The 17,068-nt window shown below is 41.0% G+C and overlaps 1 protein-coding gene across 1 annotated transcript; it reads right to left on the bottom strand.

The window, feature by feature from the left end:
• Positions 1 to 399: 399 nt before the first annotated feature.
• yme1l1b (YME1-like 1b) lies at positions 400 to 9,852 on the bottom strand. The gene is made up of 18 exons (XM_058762743.1): positions 9,688 to 9,852; positions 8,619 to 8,744; positions 8,257 to 8,437; positions 7,692 to 7,784; positions 7,459 to 7,568; positions 6,684 to 6,834; positions 6,391 to 6,474; positions 5,962 to 6,135; positions 5,541 to 5,693; positions 5,280 to 5,412; positions 5,124 to 5,186; positions 4,847 to 4,959; positions 4,577 to 4,732; positions 3,797 to 3,948; positions 3,489 to 3,615; positions 3,291 to 3,364; positions 2,751 to 2,837; positions 400 to 1,729 (listed from the first exon to the last, which is right to left on the bottom strand). Exons 1-18 carry the CDS (start codon positions 9,718 to 9,720, stop codon positions 1,586 to 1,588), a joined length of 2,154 nt encoding a protein of 717 aa, XP_058618726.1. The 5' UTR covers positions 9,721 to 9,852; the 3' UTR covers positions 400 to 1,585.
• Between the last annotated feature and the right edge of the window lie 7,216 nt (positions 9,853 to 17,068).

Genomic DNA, 17,068 nt, shown 5'->3' on the forward strand with positions numbered 1-17,068 from the left:
ACTGCTCAATTAAAGTGGATTTCTTTTACAGTCTATTTATGAACCTTTTGAACTGTCAAAATGTTGTGTGAATGGACTTTAAAATGGAGGGACAGGAATCTTGGATTTCATTAAAAATATCTTCATTTGTGTTTCAAAGATGAACAAAAGTCTTAGCTCCATCAAAACTGAAAATGGTGTAATTTTAACTGTGTGGCTTCTAGAGGAAAGCTAATTACTTGTCAAAGCAAAGAGACTTGACTGGGTGAAAATCCTCAGACTTATATTTTGGGCCAGTAAGCAACCATCCAGAACACCAACTTGGCACCAACTTTTGTACTACTTGCATTTTCTTAATATGAAGCATTTAGTTTAGACTTGTTTGATTGTGTAATGGTAGTGTTCTTGCAATGCAGAAGTTTTCACAGTACATGAAAATAACAATTATGCAGAGTTATGTTTCCTTTATTCAGTTCAGCTCCCATTCATTATTTATTGTGCAACAGCTTCAAAAGAAAAATAATTTTGAATTACAAACCAGGCAGAACACAGACTAAAATCAATCTAATACACTTATATACAATGAAACAATGTCCTTGATTTTATTTTATTAATTATAAATATATACTGTATATACACAACTAAAACGAGCTTGGGTAAAAGGCAAACATACATGGGGGCAAGGTAAACTCATAGATGCAGAGCTACTGTACATTAATAAATAATATGTAGAATAAAGCTGAATAAACCGAGTGTAATAACCACTGGAACCCGAGAAATGCAGATCAAATATCACATTTTAGTCTCCTTTTGTTTTATGATTGTATGATCAAATTGATGCAAGAGAGCAAGTATTTAAACCTGTAACATGGAACATATAATATTCCAGATAGTATAATGGTATAAAAATAGTCTTGTGAAGTTCATGAGTGTGCAGAAATAGAGCTCAAACTACCCAAGTTTATTGATTACTGGGCCACTTGGAATTTCTTCTCAGAAAGTATATCTAATAGCATACTGGGGTTCTGATGTATTAACTTACTGTGACTATTAAGGTATTTTGAAGCAGCATTGTTCACAAGCAGACAATATGATATGCATCACACAAATAATATAAATGTCCCAGTACCAAAGTGCTTTGAAACATTCCACACTCCCTCAGAGAAAAATATATTCCCTTCTATTTCTCAAAGGCCACCATGCAACATATGCTCAGCCTGGCTCAGACAACTGTCAGAAACAGCAAACAGCAATTTGTTCCTAACTTTATAGTAAATTGGACTGTTGCTTACAGCTTCATGATTTATTCAAAATCAGCATCTGCTCCACTACAAATAAGGCAGCACCAACAGTCGATGGGACAGAAAAACACTCAAATAGATACTAAATGAGTTAAATTCCCACATTAACAATTTCTTAGGAAGAAAATCCCAAGCATGGAAAACCAAAAAATGTTTTTCAGAGGTCTGGCCCAGGAACAAAAAAAAAAAAAAAACACTTTACCAGTGGGGAGTGTTGGCCTACCAAGCTCTTGGTTGCATATGTACATTCATGTATTTAGGGTTCCATTGTCCTTTGCCTGTTGCCTGAAGGTCCTGGTGAGCCCTCATCTGCTGCCTAATGGCTTTCCCTCTAAAACCAGCTGGATCTCTTTGGCATCCAACGTCTCGTACCGCAGTAAAGCCTCGGCAAGAATTTTGTGTTCCTTAGAACGAGACTTCAGGAGTATTTTAGCACGCTCGTAGGAATCCTAGGAGAATTCAAACAAATATGTGAGCCACAAACTGGTATCAAGAAATGTTAAGTTGGCTGTTGAGTGCTTAAAGGGTTAGTTCACCCAAAAATGAAAATTAGCCTGTGATGTACTCACCGTCGAAGCATCCTAGGTGTATATGACTTTCTTCTTTCAGACGAATCCAATTGGAGTTATATAAAAAAAATTGTCCTTATGGGGATAAGCGGGTGCTTTTTGTCAACAGTCCAGAACACGTGAAATAAAGAGCACGCATCCGTCATAAAACGTGCCTCACACGGCTCCGGGGGGTGAATAAAGGCCTCCTGTAGCGAATCTATGCGTTTTTGTAAGAAAAATATCCCCATTTCAAACGTAATAAACACTTTTCTCTCACTTCCGCTGACTGTCATACGTGCAGATGACGTAGGACGTATGCGTCGCGTGCACGCCTCTGAGATATGCTAGTCTCGCAAGTTTGTTTAAAGGAGCAAAGGAAGCAAAATTTCCTTATTTTAGCAAAGGAAAACCAGTCTCCTCTTGGCTTATATCGAAATCCTCCATTTTTCTTTACAAATCCTCGTTTTGCGTTTTGTTTTGTTCTCTCTCCGCGTCTGTCACCAATCACGCAAAGCCGACGTCCTACGTCATCTGCTGGAATGGCTTCCACGTACAGCAGTCAGCAGAAGTGAGAAAAAAAGTGTTTATTACGTTTGAAATATAGATATTTTTCTTACAAAAACGCATGGATTCGCTACAGGAGGCCTTTATTCACGCCCTGGAGCCGTTTGAGCGTTTTATTACGGATGCACACACTTTATTTGATATCTTGTGGACTGTTGACAAAAAGCACCCGCTTATCCCCATTGTAACGCTTGGAGGGGCCAGGACAATTTTTAATATAACTCCATTTGGATTCGTCTGAAAGAAGAAAGTCATATACACCTAGGATGCTTTGAGGGTGAGTAAAACACAGGCTAATTTTCATTTTTGGGTGAACTAACCCTTTAAAAATGCAATGTTGAAGTACAAAGTTTACCCTCAGAAGTATCCTGACTTCATGTTCAATGGCTGCCTGAGTTTCTGGGCTCTGCTTGGTGAGGTCAGTATATGTCATGACACCCAGCTATTTAAAAAAAAAAAAAAAGTGACACAAAAATCAAATAAACAGTCAATAGCTCTTGAGACAAAAACTTATAAAAAGCTATATATATATTTTTTTTACCTAGTGAGCTGCCTTGCTTTCTATTGAATTCTAACTGTCATGGAAACCCAATCATCAGATGTGAAATGGTCTAATTAATTTCTTTTAGTTTTAGTACAAGTGACAAAATAAGTATATCATTTAACTTAGCAAATAACATGCAATTTATCTTATAACATTTATTTTCCTGCTTAATATTTTTCCTTAGATAAAAAAGTATTTACATGAAAATATGCAAGTTAATGACATTTGGCATCAATAAGTTTGAATACAACCAAAAAGAAAAGAAAAAGTAAATAAAATCTCACAATAACATCCATACATATGAATATGTATATTCAGTAAGCAAAAATAATTCTGCTAAATATGACAAACCTTTTCACTCATGCCAAATCTGGTCACCATCATTTTGGCTATTTTTGTAGCACTGTCAAAATCACTTGATGCTCCTATGTGACAACAACAAAATATTACACAGATGAAACAAACAGAAATAAGTGGTCTCACTATAATAACCGTATAGCCTTTCATCTAGCATAATAAACAAACATTTTGAATGACACTGCAACATACCGGTAGTGATATTCTCACTGCCAAAGATGAGCTCCTCAGCCACTCGGCCGCCCATGCTGACGTCCATCTGAGCCAGAAGTTGAGAACGAGTTTCACTCCAGCGATCATTCTCTGGGAGCATGGACACCTACAGAGAGGAAAACAAAAACACTGGCACTAAATCAAGGCTGACTGTCTGGCACTTCAAAAATAAACATTCAGCTCATATCTCTAAAAATATTCTAACCCTGACTTTAAACTGTAGAGACTTTAAAGTTTCAGCTAGAATATTTGAAAATTTCCAGTGAAAGGGCTTAAAATATACTCACATGACCCAAAGTGGGGCCTCTCGGCATAATAGTGGCTTTATTTATGGGCATGGCGTCTTTGGTGTAGTATGCAATAATAGCATGACCTGACTCGTGGTACGCTGTGATCTCTTTATTCCTCTTGTCAATATGTGCGCTCTTGCGTTCTGGCCCTGCAGAGAGGAAAAGTCAATGGAAAACAATGATTCACCAAAATTTCTGCAACTGAAAAGAATTAGTGCTTCTCTGATGGTACGCTTTGACTCAAATAATACGAAGTTCACGCATTAACAGAACACAGCATACAGACTAAGATCTTGATAAGAAGCCATATTAACAAACAAAACAAAACAAAAGATGTGATCGCAAAACAATCAGGAAAAAAAGGCATTACATGCAGATTTTTAAGTCACTAAAATGTAAACAGCCTATATAGTCGCCAGTGGCGACCTCAGCAAAAACGTTGCAAATTAATATTTTTAAACATGTCAGCACGGACAGACTTTACCAGGACCAAAACTGATGCTAGAATAGCAACGTGTAAAATTTGTTAGGCTGAAATATCAAAAGGTGTCTTGTTGCCAAACAGCTTTACTATGACTGGATTTATATATCGAGTACATGACACCCTGAACGGAATACAGTGTTCAGTTTCCCAAATTTAATTACTGAAACTTTTGGTTTTAGTGTTTCTATAAAAAAAAAATATTTTTGGTGCACTATGGAAAAATGTAATTATCTGAAATTTAGGGGTAAATGTGTCTACCCCAACAAAATGCAGCATGAGTTAGAGGCACCTACCCATCAGTATTTTGTCCTTAGCAAACTCCAACTCCTTCATGGTCACCATGTCTTTCTCATCCACAGCTGCCTTTAGCGCAGCCTGATTAACAAGATTCTCCAGCTCAGCTCCAGAGAACCCCACCGTTCCTCTGGCAATGACCTCTGCCTCCACAGCTAATCCAGAAAATGTAATAATCCTTAAGAACATTTACTTGACTCTCTGTGCGATTACTATTTTTTTTTAACACCTTACAACATTAAGAATTGAGTCTTTACCAGACCGCTTACCACTGTCTACTTTAATTTTTTTAAGGTACCACTTGAGGATTTCAGTGCGGCCCTTCACATCTGGTCTGGGGACAGTGACCTGCATATCAAAACGGCCAGGCCGGATCAGAGCACTGGGGAACAAGACAGCATTCAGATTTTCTGACCAATCAACATAATATTGAAAAAAAGACTTCAACAAACTCACAATAACACATACATCTTATTATCTTTTGGCATATTGTAAAACAAGCAGGCTTGCTTTAGTCTTTAGATGTTCGAAAAGAAATATACGCACTTATCCAACGCTTCAGGGAAGTTTGTTGCTCCAATTATTATGACGCCTTCATTTGGCTTAAACCTGCATATGTTAAAAACCAACAGTTAGTGAAGGAAACTCAAACTTTTCACTCAAACAAAGACTGCAATGGAGTCACTGAGTAGCATGGCTCACCCATCCATCTCTGCTAAAAGCTGATTGATTGTCTGTCTAGAATAGGGGTGCATGGGGGACTCAATCCTCTTTCCTCCAACACTATCCAGCTCATCAATGAAGATAACACAAGGAGCATTACCTTTAGCTTCCCCTAGAGAGCAAATGCAGAAGAACAGCTTTAATACATGCATACAATCATTCCTTCACCAAGTAGGCACAGGAGAGTGCTTTTGACTCCTGACTTTCACTGATTTGGCACTATGCAAGCTAGGTACTCACTGAAAAGGTTTCTGATTCGACTGGCACCAACACCAACAAACATCTCATCGAACTCTGAGCCAGATGCGTAGTAGAATGGCACATCTGCCTCACCTGCCACAGCACGGGCCAACAGAGTCTTTCCTGTACCTGGAGGCCCAACCAATAAGATTCCTATGAAAGGAAAAAAAATAAAAATAAATATGGACTGCTGTTATGGTGTCTTTTTTACACACGTGGTCACTATGAACTACTACTGGATGGTAAAGAATGTAGGAGTAAGAATTTTTCCAAGATGTATTCCAAATAAAAAAATAAATAAAATAGAAAATCATACAGGTTTGATAAAACATGAAGGTGAGCAAACAACAGTAGAATTTAAATGTAACTATTCATTTAAATGGTTCTTGGTTGGAGCCTTTCAGCAAAAGTGTGTTCTTGCCTTTAGGCAGCTTTCCTCCCAAAACAGTAAACTTCTGTGGGTTCCGGAGGAACTCCACCACTTCCTGCAGCTCATTCTTGGCTTCCTCCACACCCTTAACGTGTTCAAAGGTAACGTTCTTCATCTGGACAGGGTCCACTGCTGAGTCCAGGCCTGATGTGGTTCGGAATCGTACTGTCCGGAATGGTTACATAATAGTTCACACTCCAAACACACACACACACACAAAGCACTACACAAAGCTTTCTCAAAGCCCCAAAAGGTGCATGAAAGGGGCAAGCCAGCCAAAAGAGCATTAATGGTTTTCAATCCAAGCCAAAACATTTACTAATGATCCAAATTTTATATTCACACTGGTAGACATGACACAAACTATACTGAATTGAGGAAGACAAATCACACATGCAGAAGATTCTAAATAATATTTACCTGATAAGAAAGGTGTTTTTGAGAGGCCATATAAGCCCAACAGCAAAAGCACCAATAGTATCAGTCGCATCCTCCTTAATGATTCTATTGGAGATGACAATATGATGTTTTAATAAATACAATAATAAAGTGAGAAAGGAAACAATCATATCAGGTTGAGAAACTTTCACCCTTCAGTTCACAACAGACCTTAGTCAGTGCAAAAACGAGGCTGTGAGAGACAGACTTACAGTATTTACAGTACTGTATGAAAGTACTAGATCACATTATTTTCAAGCCCTAAGACAACTTGCCTTGGGTTCTCTGTGTTAGGGCCTGTGCTTTTAGAAATCCCTCTGCAAAGCCAGTCTTAAAAGCATCATGCTGACCATCAGGAATGTTTTTGTTTTTAAGGAGCTTGTCAAGCGTTTCAACATCTGGCCCTTTGTCTCGTGTAAGGAAACCCTGGTGGACAAAAACATAAATAACATTAAAAAAGCCATACAAACCTTCTCTTTTACAAAGGACATTTACAATATGCTAAAAAAAAAAAGCATAATTATTACTGGGATAGTTTATATAATGTTTTCTGTGGGCTGTTGAACAATGCACTTGCACAAAAATGCATTTAAGAAAACGAATTACTCCCATGTTTCAGTTTTGAAATTAATTTAAATGCAAATACGGTTTTCCTTATGCTGTTTAAAAGACTAAAGGAAACCAACTCGTATTCACATATAAATACCATTCATTGCACATAAAAGTTCTTCAAATATAGTTAAGCGCAAGAACCAAGCCTAAATTATTTGTGCACTGATCCGGCCGTTTTGATATGCAAGTCACCATCACCTAACCTTAACGCATCAAGGTTTTAGCAGGAAATGAGTCTCATCTAGTTCAAATATATTGTTTTGTGTTCCACAGAAGAGAACGTCGTACAGGTTTGGAAGGACATGAGGATGAGAGTAAATCATGCCAATTCTCATTTTTGGGCGAACTCTCTGTTTGTGTTGTAATAACTTAAGTAAATAAACACTACATTAGGGTAACATCATTTAAAAGAAAGCACTGTATTACTGTTTGGGTGACCTTCATAAATGATGGTGTAAATCCCTCAGGCTGCCCTGAACTTTCAAAACCTCCCTGTAGACGGCGTGTTCTGGACTTCAGAGTTTTAAAGCCACGATTTGGGACCATCCCTGAAAAAAAAAAAAAAAAAGATCAATATTTGATTATATCAGCTAGACAAAACACAGATCATGTCAAATGAAGTTGCATGTTTACTGTGTGACAACTGAATAATAAAATACTATACACTTTACATGGCAAATATTTGAGATCTGCACATAGAGTTTGGAGAGGTGACTTGTTCTGCTTAGAGAACACAGGAGTAACACCGCCCATTCTTGAAAACCCTGAAAAGGAAAGCAGAAATTAAACAGTTAATACATGTGGTAAATTTAGCCTTACAACATGAGAAAGCTGCACAATCAATTATATAATAATCAAGATTACAGTGATGGATGGCTGCAGCAATTAACTATTGAGTGAACTGTTGAGTGCATGAACGCAATGGCAAATAAAATTCTTTAAACTATTGGTAACAAAAAAACAGTCCTAATGAAGGAGGTTTAAATAGTCTCATTCACACATGTGCATTTTATGATTGACATTTCTTTGTGGCACAGGGAAATGCTGAAAAGTGCTAAAGGAACCAGCTTCAGTCAACTTTAGTGACAGCTTCATTGAATTACAATGGGATGGAATCATCAAAATACAATAGAGTAAGTTTTATTATTTGAAATCAATAAAACAAGATTACAAAATGAAAGATAATTAACAGAGTTTAAGATGTAATTGACTCAGGTATCGATAAAATTGTCTCACCATGTTTGTTGTGAAAGAACGAATCTGAGGAAAGATGGGAAGTCCTCCAGATATTTGGCACAGTCCTCAGTTGTGAGAGCGACTCCTGCTGAGTAACACAGGGCAGAAGCTTCTGCACCAGCTCATCTAGCTGGCTGACCCCGAGATCTGTCAATCCTAAATCCCGGAGGGTCAGTGATGGCTTCCCAGCACAACACACAGATACAGAATTTAAAGAGGGAAAACATGGTCAGGATTCAGAAGAACATCGTTCATTTAAAAGCTGCTAACATTCAACTGCTCAATTTTATAACCACATTTCCATGGCAATAAATAACCTACATGTGTACAGTATTTGTCAGTGAACAGATGGATGTAATTACCTCTGTGCAGTTCACATCTTGTTCTGATGTGTTCTCTCTGAGTTTGTTATTGACTGAAGTATTGCTGCTCACTGAACCCTTCAGAGAGTGCAGGGCATTGATGAGGTGACTCAGCTGGACTGTTACCTGTGGAGATAAACAGCAAAACAAATTTTTCTTCTTTTGTGTCTTGAGAATTACATTTTTATAACAACTTTAATTAAAACATAATTTGTATTGGGGTGTTCTCTCAAATTTTGAAATTCCACAATGTAAATAATACATCGATGAGTATTTAAACATGGAGTAAAAACAATGGTTAAACCTTTACATTTTTGATTGTGTGAAAACGATTTATACATTTCTCAAAAAAAGAAAGAAAAAAAAGACCATTAAACTTTCCATCAGTTTCGCCCATAGTGAAAGTTCTATCTAAAGTTAGCGTACTCATTTATCAAGGAGGCAATAGAATCAGTAAAGCTGACTGGCTGACTCTATCAGTAAAACAGATTGAAATGTCTGTAAAATAATTAGACCTATTTGTGATATGTGGGGGGATAATCCCACGAACCTGGATTTTTTTTAATTATGTAAAAAGCCTGCATTTATTATTTAATGTCAGTCTGTTTTTAGGATACATGAATGAAAGCTATGAACGTAACGTTACTCTTAGCAAAATGTCACTGACATTTAAGTCGGCTATTAAAACGTCATTTCAAAACTGAAGCTATTAAATATAATAAAGGATTAAGCACACTTGAATCACTGTGGTGGACTAAATGTTCATGACTTTAGGGGAGATTAAAAAAAAAAAAAAAACTTCTGCTTTGATGCATGTTTTTGCATTGGTATCAACGCAAATCAAGGTCTTAAAACAGCATTTTGTAAACACAAATAGTCAGTCAAGTGAGCAATAACAACGACGACGACGACGACTAGACTAATAACATGACATTGCCTTTTCTGCATGATGTTCGAAAACTATTCGCTCAAATCTGAAGTGATGCTTGTTATATATGCTAGCTAACCAGCTAGCCTGCGTACGTTAAGTAACGAAACCCGCTGTCCTATATAGACAGTGATTTAATACCTGTGGCTGAAGGGAAGTAGAAAGAGAAAACATTTCCGATTAGGTGATGACAATTCCTTGAAAACAACGGGAGTTTACTGATTTGGAGTTACATGTAATGCCCTCCACCGGTGTCCTCTTCCGCTCAACTAGCCTCGCTAACACTGCGAAGACTCATCAACATAACGATCTACAACATCCGGCTTAGATGATGACAAAATAAAAGTCCATAACATTTCGATTAGTCAGGTGTAAATACTGCCATGTTACTGCATGTAAAGCGCACAATATAATATAATATAATGAAATTACAAGTAAGGTAAATAAGAGTAATTATAATAACAATATGATAATATGATAATATGAGAAAGAGCAATAGTAAATTGTGCTGGAGACACAGACTGGAATCGGATTGCTCACTGTATCTCATATTGTGACTGCAGTGTTGTATAAAACATTTAATCCTCATACTTTAGTAAAAGTAAAGGTACAATTAAAGTAGCCCATTAGAAAAAAACTTAATGGACAGTATTAACACAACTAATTATTAAAACTAATGGGACAGCTGATTGTATCAATGACAGTCTAGCTGAGTTGTGGGTTGGGGAGTACTTTTCATAGAATATGTACGAGCTGAAGGGTATTTTAGGGAAAAATGCATTGTTTACATGAGGAAATAGAGGTGTATTATCATTACGAGAGAATAATGGTAATGCCCAGCTTATCTTTTCATTAGGATCATGACAAAAATTAGTTCATGACCATGAGCATTTACCTTTGAAACAAACAAACAATACTGTGGCAGTACGATAGGACAGTGAGGGCAACAGACGGTACTGTATGTACCACACTATTTATATGTTTCTTGTCCCAAATACCAAGAGCAAGGAATCTTTTTTTGTATAAAGTAAATGAAGAGTTAAGGTTACTTTATATATTCAAGTTTTCATAAATTGGCTTCTGAGTAAAACTGAATATACTGAGCAATACATTTGCAAGTAAAGTTAACATATTGAAATTTACAGTGAAGTTGCTCCAAACCTGTATGAGTTTATTTCTTCTGTTGAACACAAAAGAAGATATTCTAATGGATGTTGGTAACCAAACAGTTGATGGTAGCCATTGATTTGGAAAGAAAAATACTATGGAAGTCAAAAGCTACTGTTAGCTGTTTGGTTGCTGTTTGGAACATTCTTCAAAATATCTTCTTTTGTGTTCAACAGAGGAGGGAAACTCATACAGGTTTGAAACAACTTGAGGGTGCGTAAATGTAGATGGGTGTCCATTTTTGGGTAATCAATCCCCTTAAAGGTTTGTGAGTTTCCAGCACTAATAAATTTATTTACTGTTACTCTTATAGAATCATTGTACTATTTGCTGACTTTTTAAGCTTGAGTTGTTGTTTTGTCATTATTGTTACTATATGTATTTGTTGTTTCATCGTTTGTTGATTTGCCACCATTATTGAAGTTTATGTATCAAGTTTTGAGGTGTAGAACCTAGGTACACCAGTGGCAAGAAAACATGAACTTTTTGGAACTGGGTAGTTATCTAAAGTGATGTGACAAAACAACTTTTCGAAACTTAATTAAACCAATTGCTTTGCAAAATGATTCACTGTTTTGAAGCACTTGAACGGTGATGACGCCTGCTGGTCAAAACTGTGAATGCAACAAAAAGATCATTTGATGGACACCTGATGGACTCATATACACAATTATTAGAAAGGTCGCAAACATTCAGTGATACTCAGACACAATGCATTAAGAGTTGGAGGGTGTAAACTGTTTGAAAATGATGAACAAGATAAATTGTTCTTATTTTGTAAGCATTGTCTGTTGCTTCTGACGGGCAGCAGCTACTAAATGAAAAGAAAAAAAAGAAACAATTACACATTATCATGCTGTTCATGTAGATGTTTTTTAAATTGCTACTGTGGGGAAGCAAGGCTGCATTCTATCTCCACTACTCTATAAAATTGGCCTCAGGATAAGCATTGAGAAGTCGAAGACCATGCTTGTGAATGCCATTGACTGAACAAGGAGGTAGGGGTTGGGTAGTGTAATCTCTCAGAACAGAGTTGCAGAAGCATATATTAAATGCATCTGGAAGGCAGCAGCCATCTTCTAGAAGATGAATAAAATTTGGTAATTACCATCCATTTATGCCAATTTACCATTGTGAACCATATACATATACCAATGAGGCCTGGAAGGCATCAGCAAGTATCAACAAGAAGTTTAACATCTTCCAGTAGAGAAGTCTACACCAAATCTTAAAAAAATCTGATATTATGATCATAATAACTAATGTAGAAGTACTTAGAAGGAATGGCACATACTAACTCCACATCATTGTTGCCCGAAGAAGACTCCAACTGGCTGGCCATGTTCTTCAAATGGAGAACAATTAAATCCCGAAGACAGCAATGACATGATTGCCAGACACCAATGAGGATGCTCATGGAGGGGAACGTTTGTTCAAGACTTGAAGGCACTCAACATCAAATGGGAACTTGCCAAACACAAGAAAAGCTGGACAGCACTTGCTGCTGGATACACTACCTAACATGAATAAGGAGAGAGAGAGAGAGAGAGAGATACAGATGTCAAAAGAATCAGAATCAGAATCAGAATCAGAAAGAGCTTTTATTGGCAAGTATGCTTGCGCATACAAGGAATCTGTTTTAGTGTCATAAGCTTCCAGTTCACAGAGACAACAATGACACACAGACGATAAAAAAATAAGATATAATAAAAAATACACATATGTAAATATAAATAAACAAAAAAATGAAAAATAAAAATTATTTGAAACATAAATGATTGTATATACAGTTGTGCCATAGATGATAAAATGGGATAGAATAGAAGGAGATGCAGGGATGTACTAGGATGGAGGTGGTAGCAAATAAATATAAGGTTATTGCACATTGTTATTGCATAATGGGGGGCAATTAACTGTTCGTAAGTTGGATTGCCTGGGGGAAAAAACTGTTCTTGTGCCTGGCTGTCCTGGTAATTGGGGCTCTGTAGTGCCAGCCAGATGGCAAAAGATCAAAAAGGGGATGACTTGGATGTGAGGGATCCAGAGTGATTTTCTGAGCCCTTTTCCTCACGCTGGATGTATACAGGAAGTACAACGTTTGTCGGGCTTTTTTTACAATGGAGTTGATGTGAGGGTCCCAATTCAGGTCCCGAGAGATGATGGATCCCAAGAACTTGAATGTCTCTACTGCAGTCACAGTGCTGTCTCTATGATGGTGAGTGGGGAGAGTGCAGGGGGGTGTCTCCTGAAGTCCACAATCATCTCCAGGTTGTTTAGCACTCTTTAACATACTGTATGTAATGTGACATTGTTGATGGCCCTTATGGGTAGCTGCAGAGACACCCGTTGAGGGGCCATAGATGTAGGCTCCACAACTCAGGCTGAGAGCACCAAAATGTTCCCTTTACCTGAGAGAGGAGGTCCTTCCTCTGTAGAATCAACGAAGTGGCTGCCACCAGAAGGACTGAGCATCTGTCCTACCTTAATTGACTGATGACATGAGGAAGTACAGCGATCAGGGGAAAGGCATACAGATGCACACTGGGCCATTCATGGGCTAGCGTGTCCTGTTTCTTTGAGAAAAATATTGGGCAATGAGAGTTGTCTTCTGAGGCGAAGAACCTGCCTTCCCGAAGGCACTGCAGATCGTTTAAACCTGGGGTGTCAAACTCAGTTCCTGGAGGGCCGCAGCTCTGCAAAGTTTAGCTCCAACCCTGTCCCAACACACATACCATGTAGTTTTCAAACAATTAGCTGGATCAGGTGTGTTTAATTAGAGTTGAATCTAAACTGTGCAGGGCTGTGGCCCTCCAGGAACTGAGTTTGACACCCCTGATTTACCATCTGAGGGTAGAGTACCCATTCCCCCTTAGACACTCCACCCTGGGACAATATGTCCACTACCTAGTTTAACCTAGTTTTGCGTAGCCAGACCTTCAGACTGATGGCTAAATGTCTGGAATCCATGGCAGCTTTCATTGGCCAAGGCCCGCCCATGAGGCCGTTTGACCGACATGTCAAACAACCAATCACAGTTTGTTTCGTTCTGTGTCACGTTTCGGGGTGTAGAAATGTCGCCACAATAACCGACAATAACAGTGTAAAACTCTCGGATGTATTTTAAAGATTCTATGCCGCGAACTTTAAATATTTCACATACTATTGAAAATCCAGCGTTTGGTTGATCCTGATAAGCGCTCGTCGTCACAGTTGTAAACATGATGACCTTCTTGTTTCGTGAGGGGGTTTGGCGTCACGGCATCTTTGTTTCCAGGTGGAACGTTAAAGAACGCGACACACACGTGTAACATCTGTTCATGATCCTTGATGGTCGTTGGGACTTTATGTCTTAAGAGACCCTTTTAGCCTTTTGACATTTGCATATAATTCACATCCTGGCCCTACATTTTACCGTTATATGGGTGCTAAATTGCCAAGGGTTGGCCCCCCCACTGTCAAAAATATGTTCAACAGACCGACTATCTTTTCTCTCCATCGGGCTTCAAACACATTCCAAGAGAACTAAATGACACCTGGTACCAGGCCTGGCTGACCAGTGGACCACCCCCCACGATTACAGGATACACAACACACACATAGAGACATTTTCTTTATTTAGACCATAATTAATCAGTTACAAATGTATCTGGTATATACATGTGTTGTTTGTATGTTTCCTTATTATATTAGCCTAGTTACCACTCGTTATTCGTATTAGTAAGCTCTAAACACTCATATTCAGGTGTATGAATGTATCTCTGGTTTAATACCTTTTAGATGTCTCTTTCTTGATATCAAAATGATCTGCTCTTTATTCCTCACACAATGATGTACACTATGTGATCGTGAAATGCATCATACTATTTTTACTGTACCATGGGGAAAATTACACCAATCTCCAGATCAGTCGTAAAACATGCAAATGAGGTGTCAAGTGGGACGAAGAAACACTTTCCCGCTGAAACTATGTGCCTTGTTATTGGTCAAACTAACCGAAATGGGTGTTACAGGGAAACCAGATAAAACTTCTCCCACACCCAAAAGGCAAGTCTTCTTTTTACTTTCGGTGCCCTGGAGACACATATATCACCTCCACACACTAAAACTGAAATCAAAATGTCTAGGAGAGAGGTGGGCCAGAGGCGGATCAGGGGGAGAGATGGTGGGCCAGGCCCATGTAGCGGCAGAGGGGGACCTGGGGACTGAGGCAGCGCCGGCGGGATGGGGACCCAGGGCAGAACACGCGGCCACCACAACGGGAACCTTGTGAGCGAACGGCGCCGCTTCGGGAAAATCGTGAGCGGACGTCGCCGCCTTGGGCGATTTGTGAGCGGGAACTGCCGCCTCGGGAGCTCTGTGAGCGGGAGCTGCCGCCTCGGGAGCGGACCCCGCCGCCTCGGGAGCTTTGAGAGCGGGAACTGCCGCCTCGGGGAATTCGGGAGGAAAGTGAGCGGGAACTGCCGGCTCGGGGAATTCGGGAGGAACGTGGCGGGCACCGCCGCCGAGGAACTCGTGAGCAGGCCCGCCGCCTGGAGGAACGTGTGCGGACACCGCCTGAGGAACGTGCGGACACCGCCGCCTCGGGAGTCTTGTGTGCGGACACCGCCGCCTCGGGAGGAACGTGTGCGGACACCGCCGCCTCGGGAGGAACGTGTGCGGACACCGCCGCTGGAGGAACGTGTGCGGACACCGCCGCTGAGGAACGTGTGCGGACACCGCCGCCTGGAGGAACGTGTGCGGACACCGCCGCTGAGGAACGTGTGTGCGGACACCGCCGCTGAGGAACGTGTGTGCGGACACCGCCGCCTGGAGGAACGTGTGCGGACACCGCCGCTGGAGGAACGTGTGCGGACACCGCCGCCTCGGGAGCTCTGTGAGCGGGAGCTGCCGCCTCGGGAGGAACGTGTGCGGACACCGCCGCCTCGGGAGGAACGTGTGCGGACACCGCCGCCTCGGGAGGAACGTGTGCGGACACCGCCGCCTCGGGAGCCTTGTGTGCGGACACCGCCGCCTCGGGAGGAACGTGAGCGGGCACCACCGCCTCGGGAGGAACGTGAGCGGGCACCACCGCCTCGGGAACCTTGTGAGCGGCCACCGTCGTCTTTTGAGGATCGTGAGCGGCCACCGCCACTTCAAGAACCTTGTGAGCGGCCTCTGCCGACTCGGGAGCTTTGTGAGCGGGCGCCGCCACTTCGGGAGCTTTGTGAGCGGGAATCGCTGTCTTGGGAGGACCGCGAGCAGACCACGCCACTCGCAATGACATCAGTGGGGGTTCCTGCACACTTCGTATCAGCCCGGGACGCTCTGGGAGCGGGCTGGAGGTACTGGGTGCGGCAGACGAGGCCTCTGACGCCCCTTTGATTGCCGCTGGGGGCACTGCAGCTTCATCGGCCGCCACTGGGGGCACTGCGGCTTCTGCAGCCTTGTCGGCCACCACTGGAGGTGCTGCAGCTGCGGCGAGCACTGTCTGCGGCACTCCAGCCACCTTAGCTGGGGAACGTGCCAGGAACTCCACAAATTCCCCAAACGTCAGGTGGTCCAGCCCCCTCATCCTCCACCATTTGAGGGGCTCCTCAAGGGCACTATTGAAAAGGTCCTTTAGGGCCGCATCATTGTACCCCAAACCCTCTGCTGCACCACAGAACCTCAGGGCAAACTTCCTCACGTCAGTGCCCTGCTGACAGAGGAAGCTCAGGGCCTGGAACTGGAGGATGCGTTGGTAGAGGGGGCTGCTGACGTTAGAGGCTGGTGGATGGTGTGAGCCCATTCTCCGCTGAGTCCTCATTTGGCTGTTACGTTCTGTCACGGGATGGTCGAGAGATGAGGCGAGGACTCAAGTGCAGGAGAAAGTGGGTCTTTTAATAATAAAGAGCAACAAAAAATGAACAAAAACCACCCCGAAGGGGAAAAACAGGCAGGCAGGCAGAGACCACAGCACATGTAAACAAACCCACACACGACATGAAACATCCGACATTAAACAACGTAACAGCACAGGACTGCATACACCAGGAGACTATATGGGGAGCCAAACGAGGAGGACACAGGTGAAGTAACTGAAATAATAATGAGATAACAAGGAGGGCGGGGTCAGACAATAGACAGGAGAGCACATGGCACCAACAACAAACAACAAGCCATGTGCTAACACACACAGTGACATCTGGTGGCCAACCAGGGCACACCAGCAGGGCCGTGACAGCTACAGTTAATTCCTGAAGATGGATATATAATTGATAACAACCCGTTGTGATTAATTATGTTCATCTCACTTAGAGCAAATTTGTTACTCACGTCTCCCGAAAATCCTGTATAATTCAACCAATCCGATGACGACTTTGAAACTCCTGAAGTT

The sequence above is a fragment of the Onychostoma macrolepis genome, chromosome 02 (assembly GCF_012432095.1).
Source record: "Onychostoma macrolepis isolate SWU-2019 chromosome 02, ASM1243209v1, whole genome shotgun sequence".
Lineage (NCBI taxonomy): Eukaryota > Metazoa > Chordata > Actinopteri > Cypriniformes > Cyprinidae > Onychostoma > Onychostoma macrolepis.

Excerpts from the sequence above, each read along its gene's own strand:
- yme1l1b (XM_058762743.1), bottom strand. The coding sequence starts at position 9,720 with ATGTTTTCTCTTTCTACTTCCCTTCAGCCACAG. Across the intron at positions 5,413-5,540 it reads TCGAATCAGAAACCTTTTCA|GGGAAGCTAAAGGTAATGCT; the intron begins GTGAGTACCTAG and ends TTTGCTCTCTAG. Across the intron at positions 4,960-5,123 it reads TTCCCTGAAGCGTTGGATAA|TGCTCTGATCCGGCCTGGCC; the intron begins GTGCGTATATTT and ends CTTGTTCCCCAG.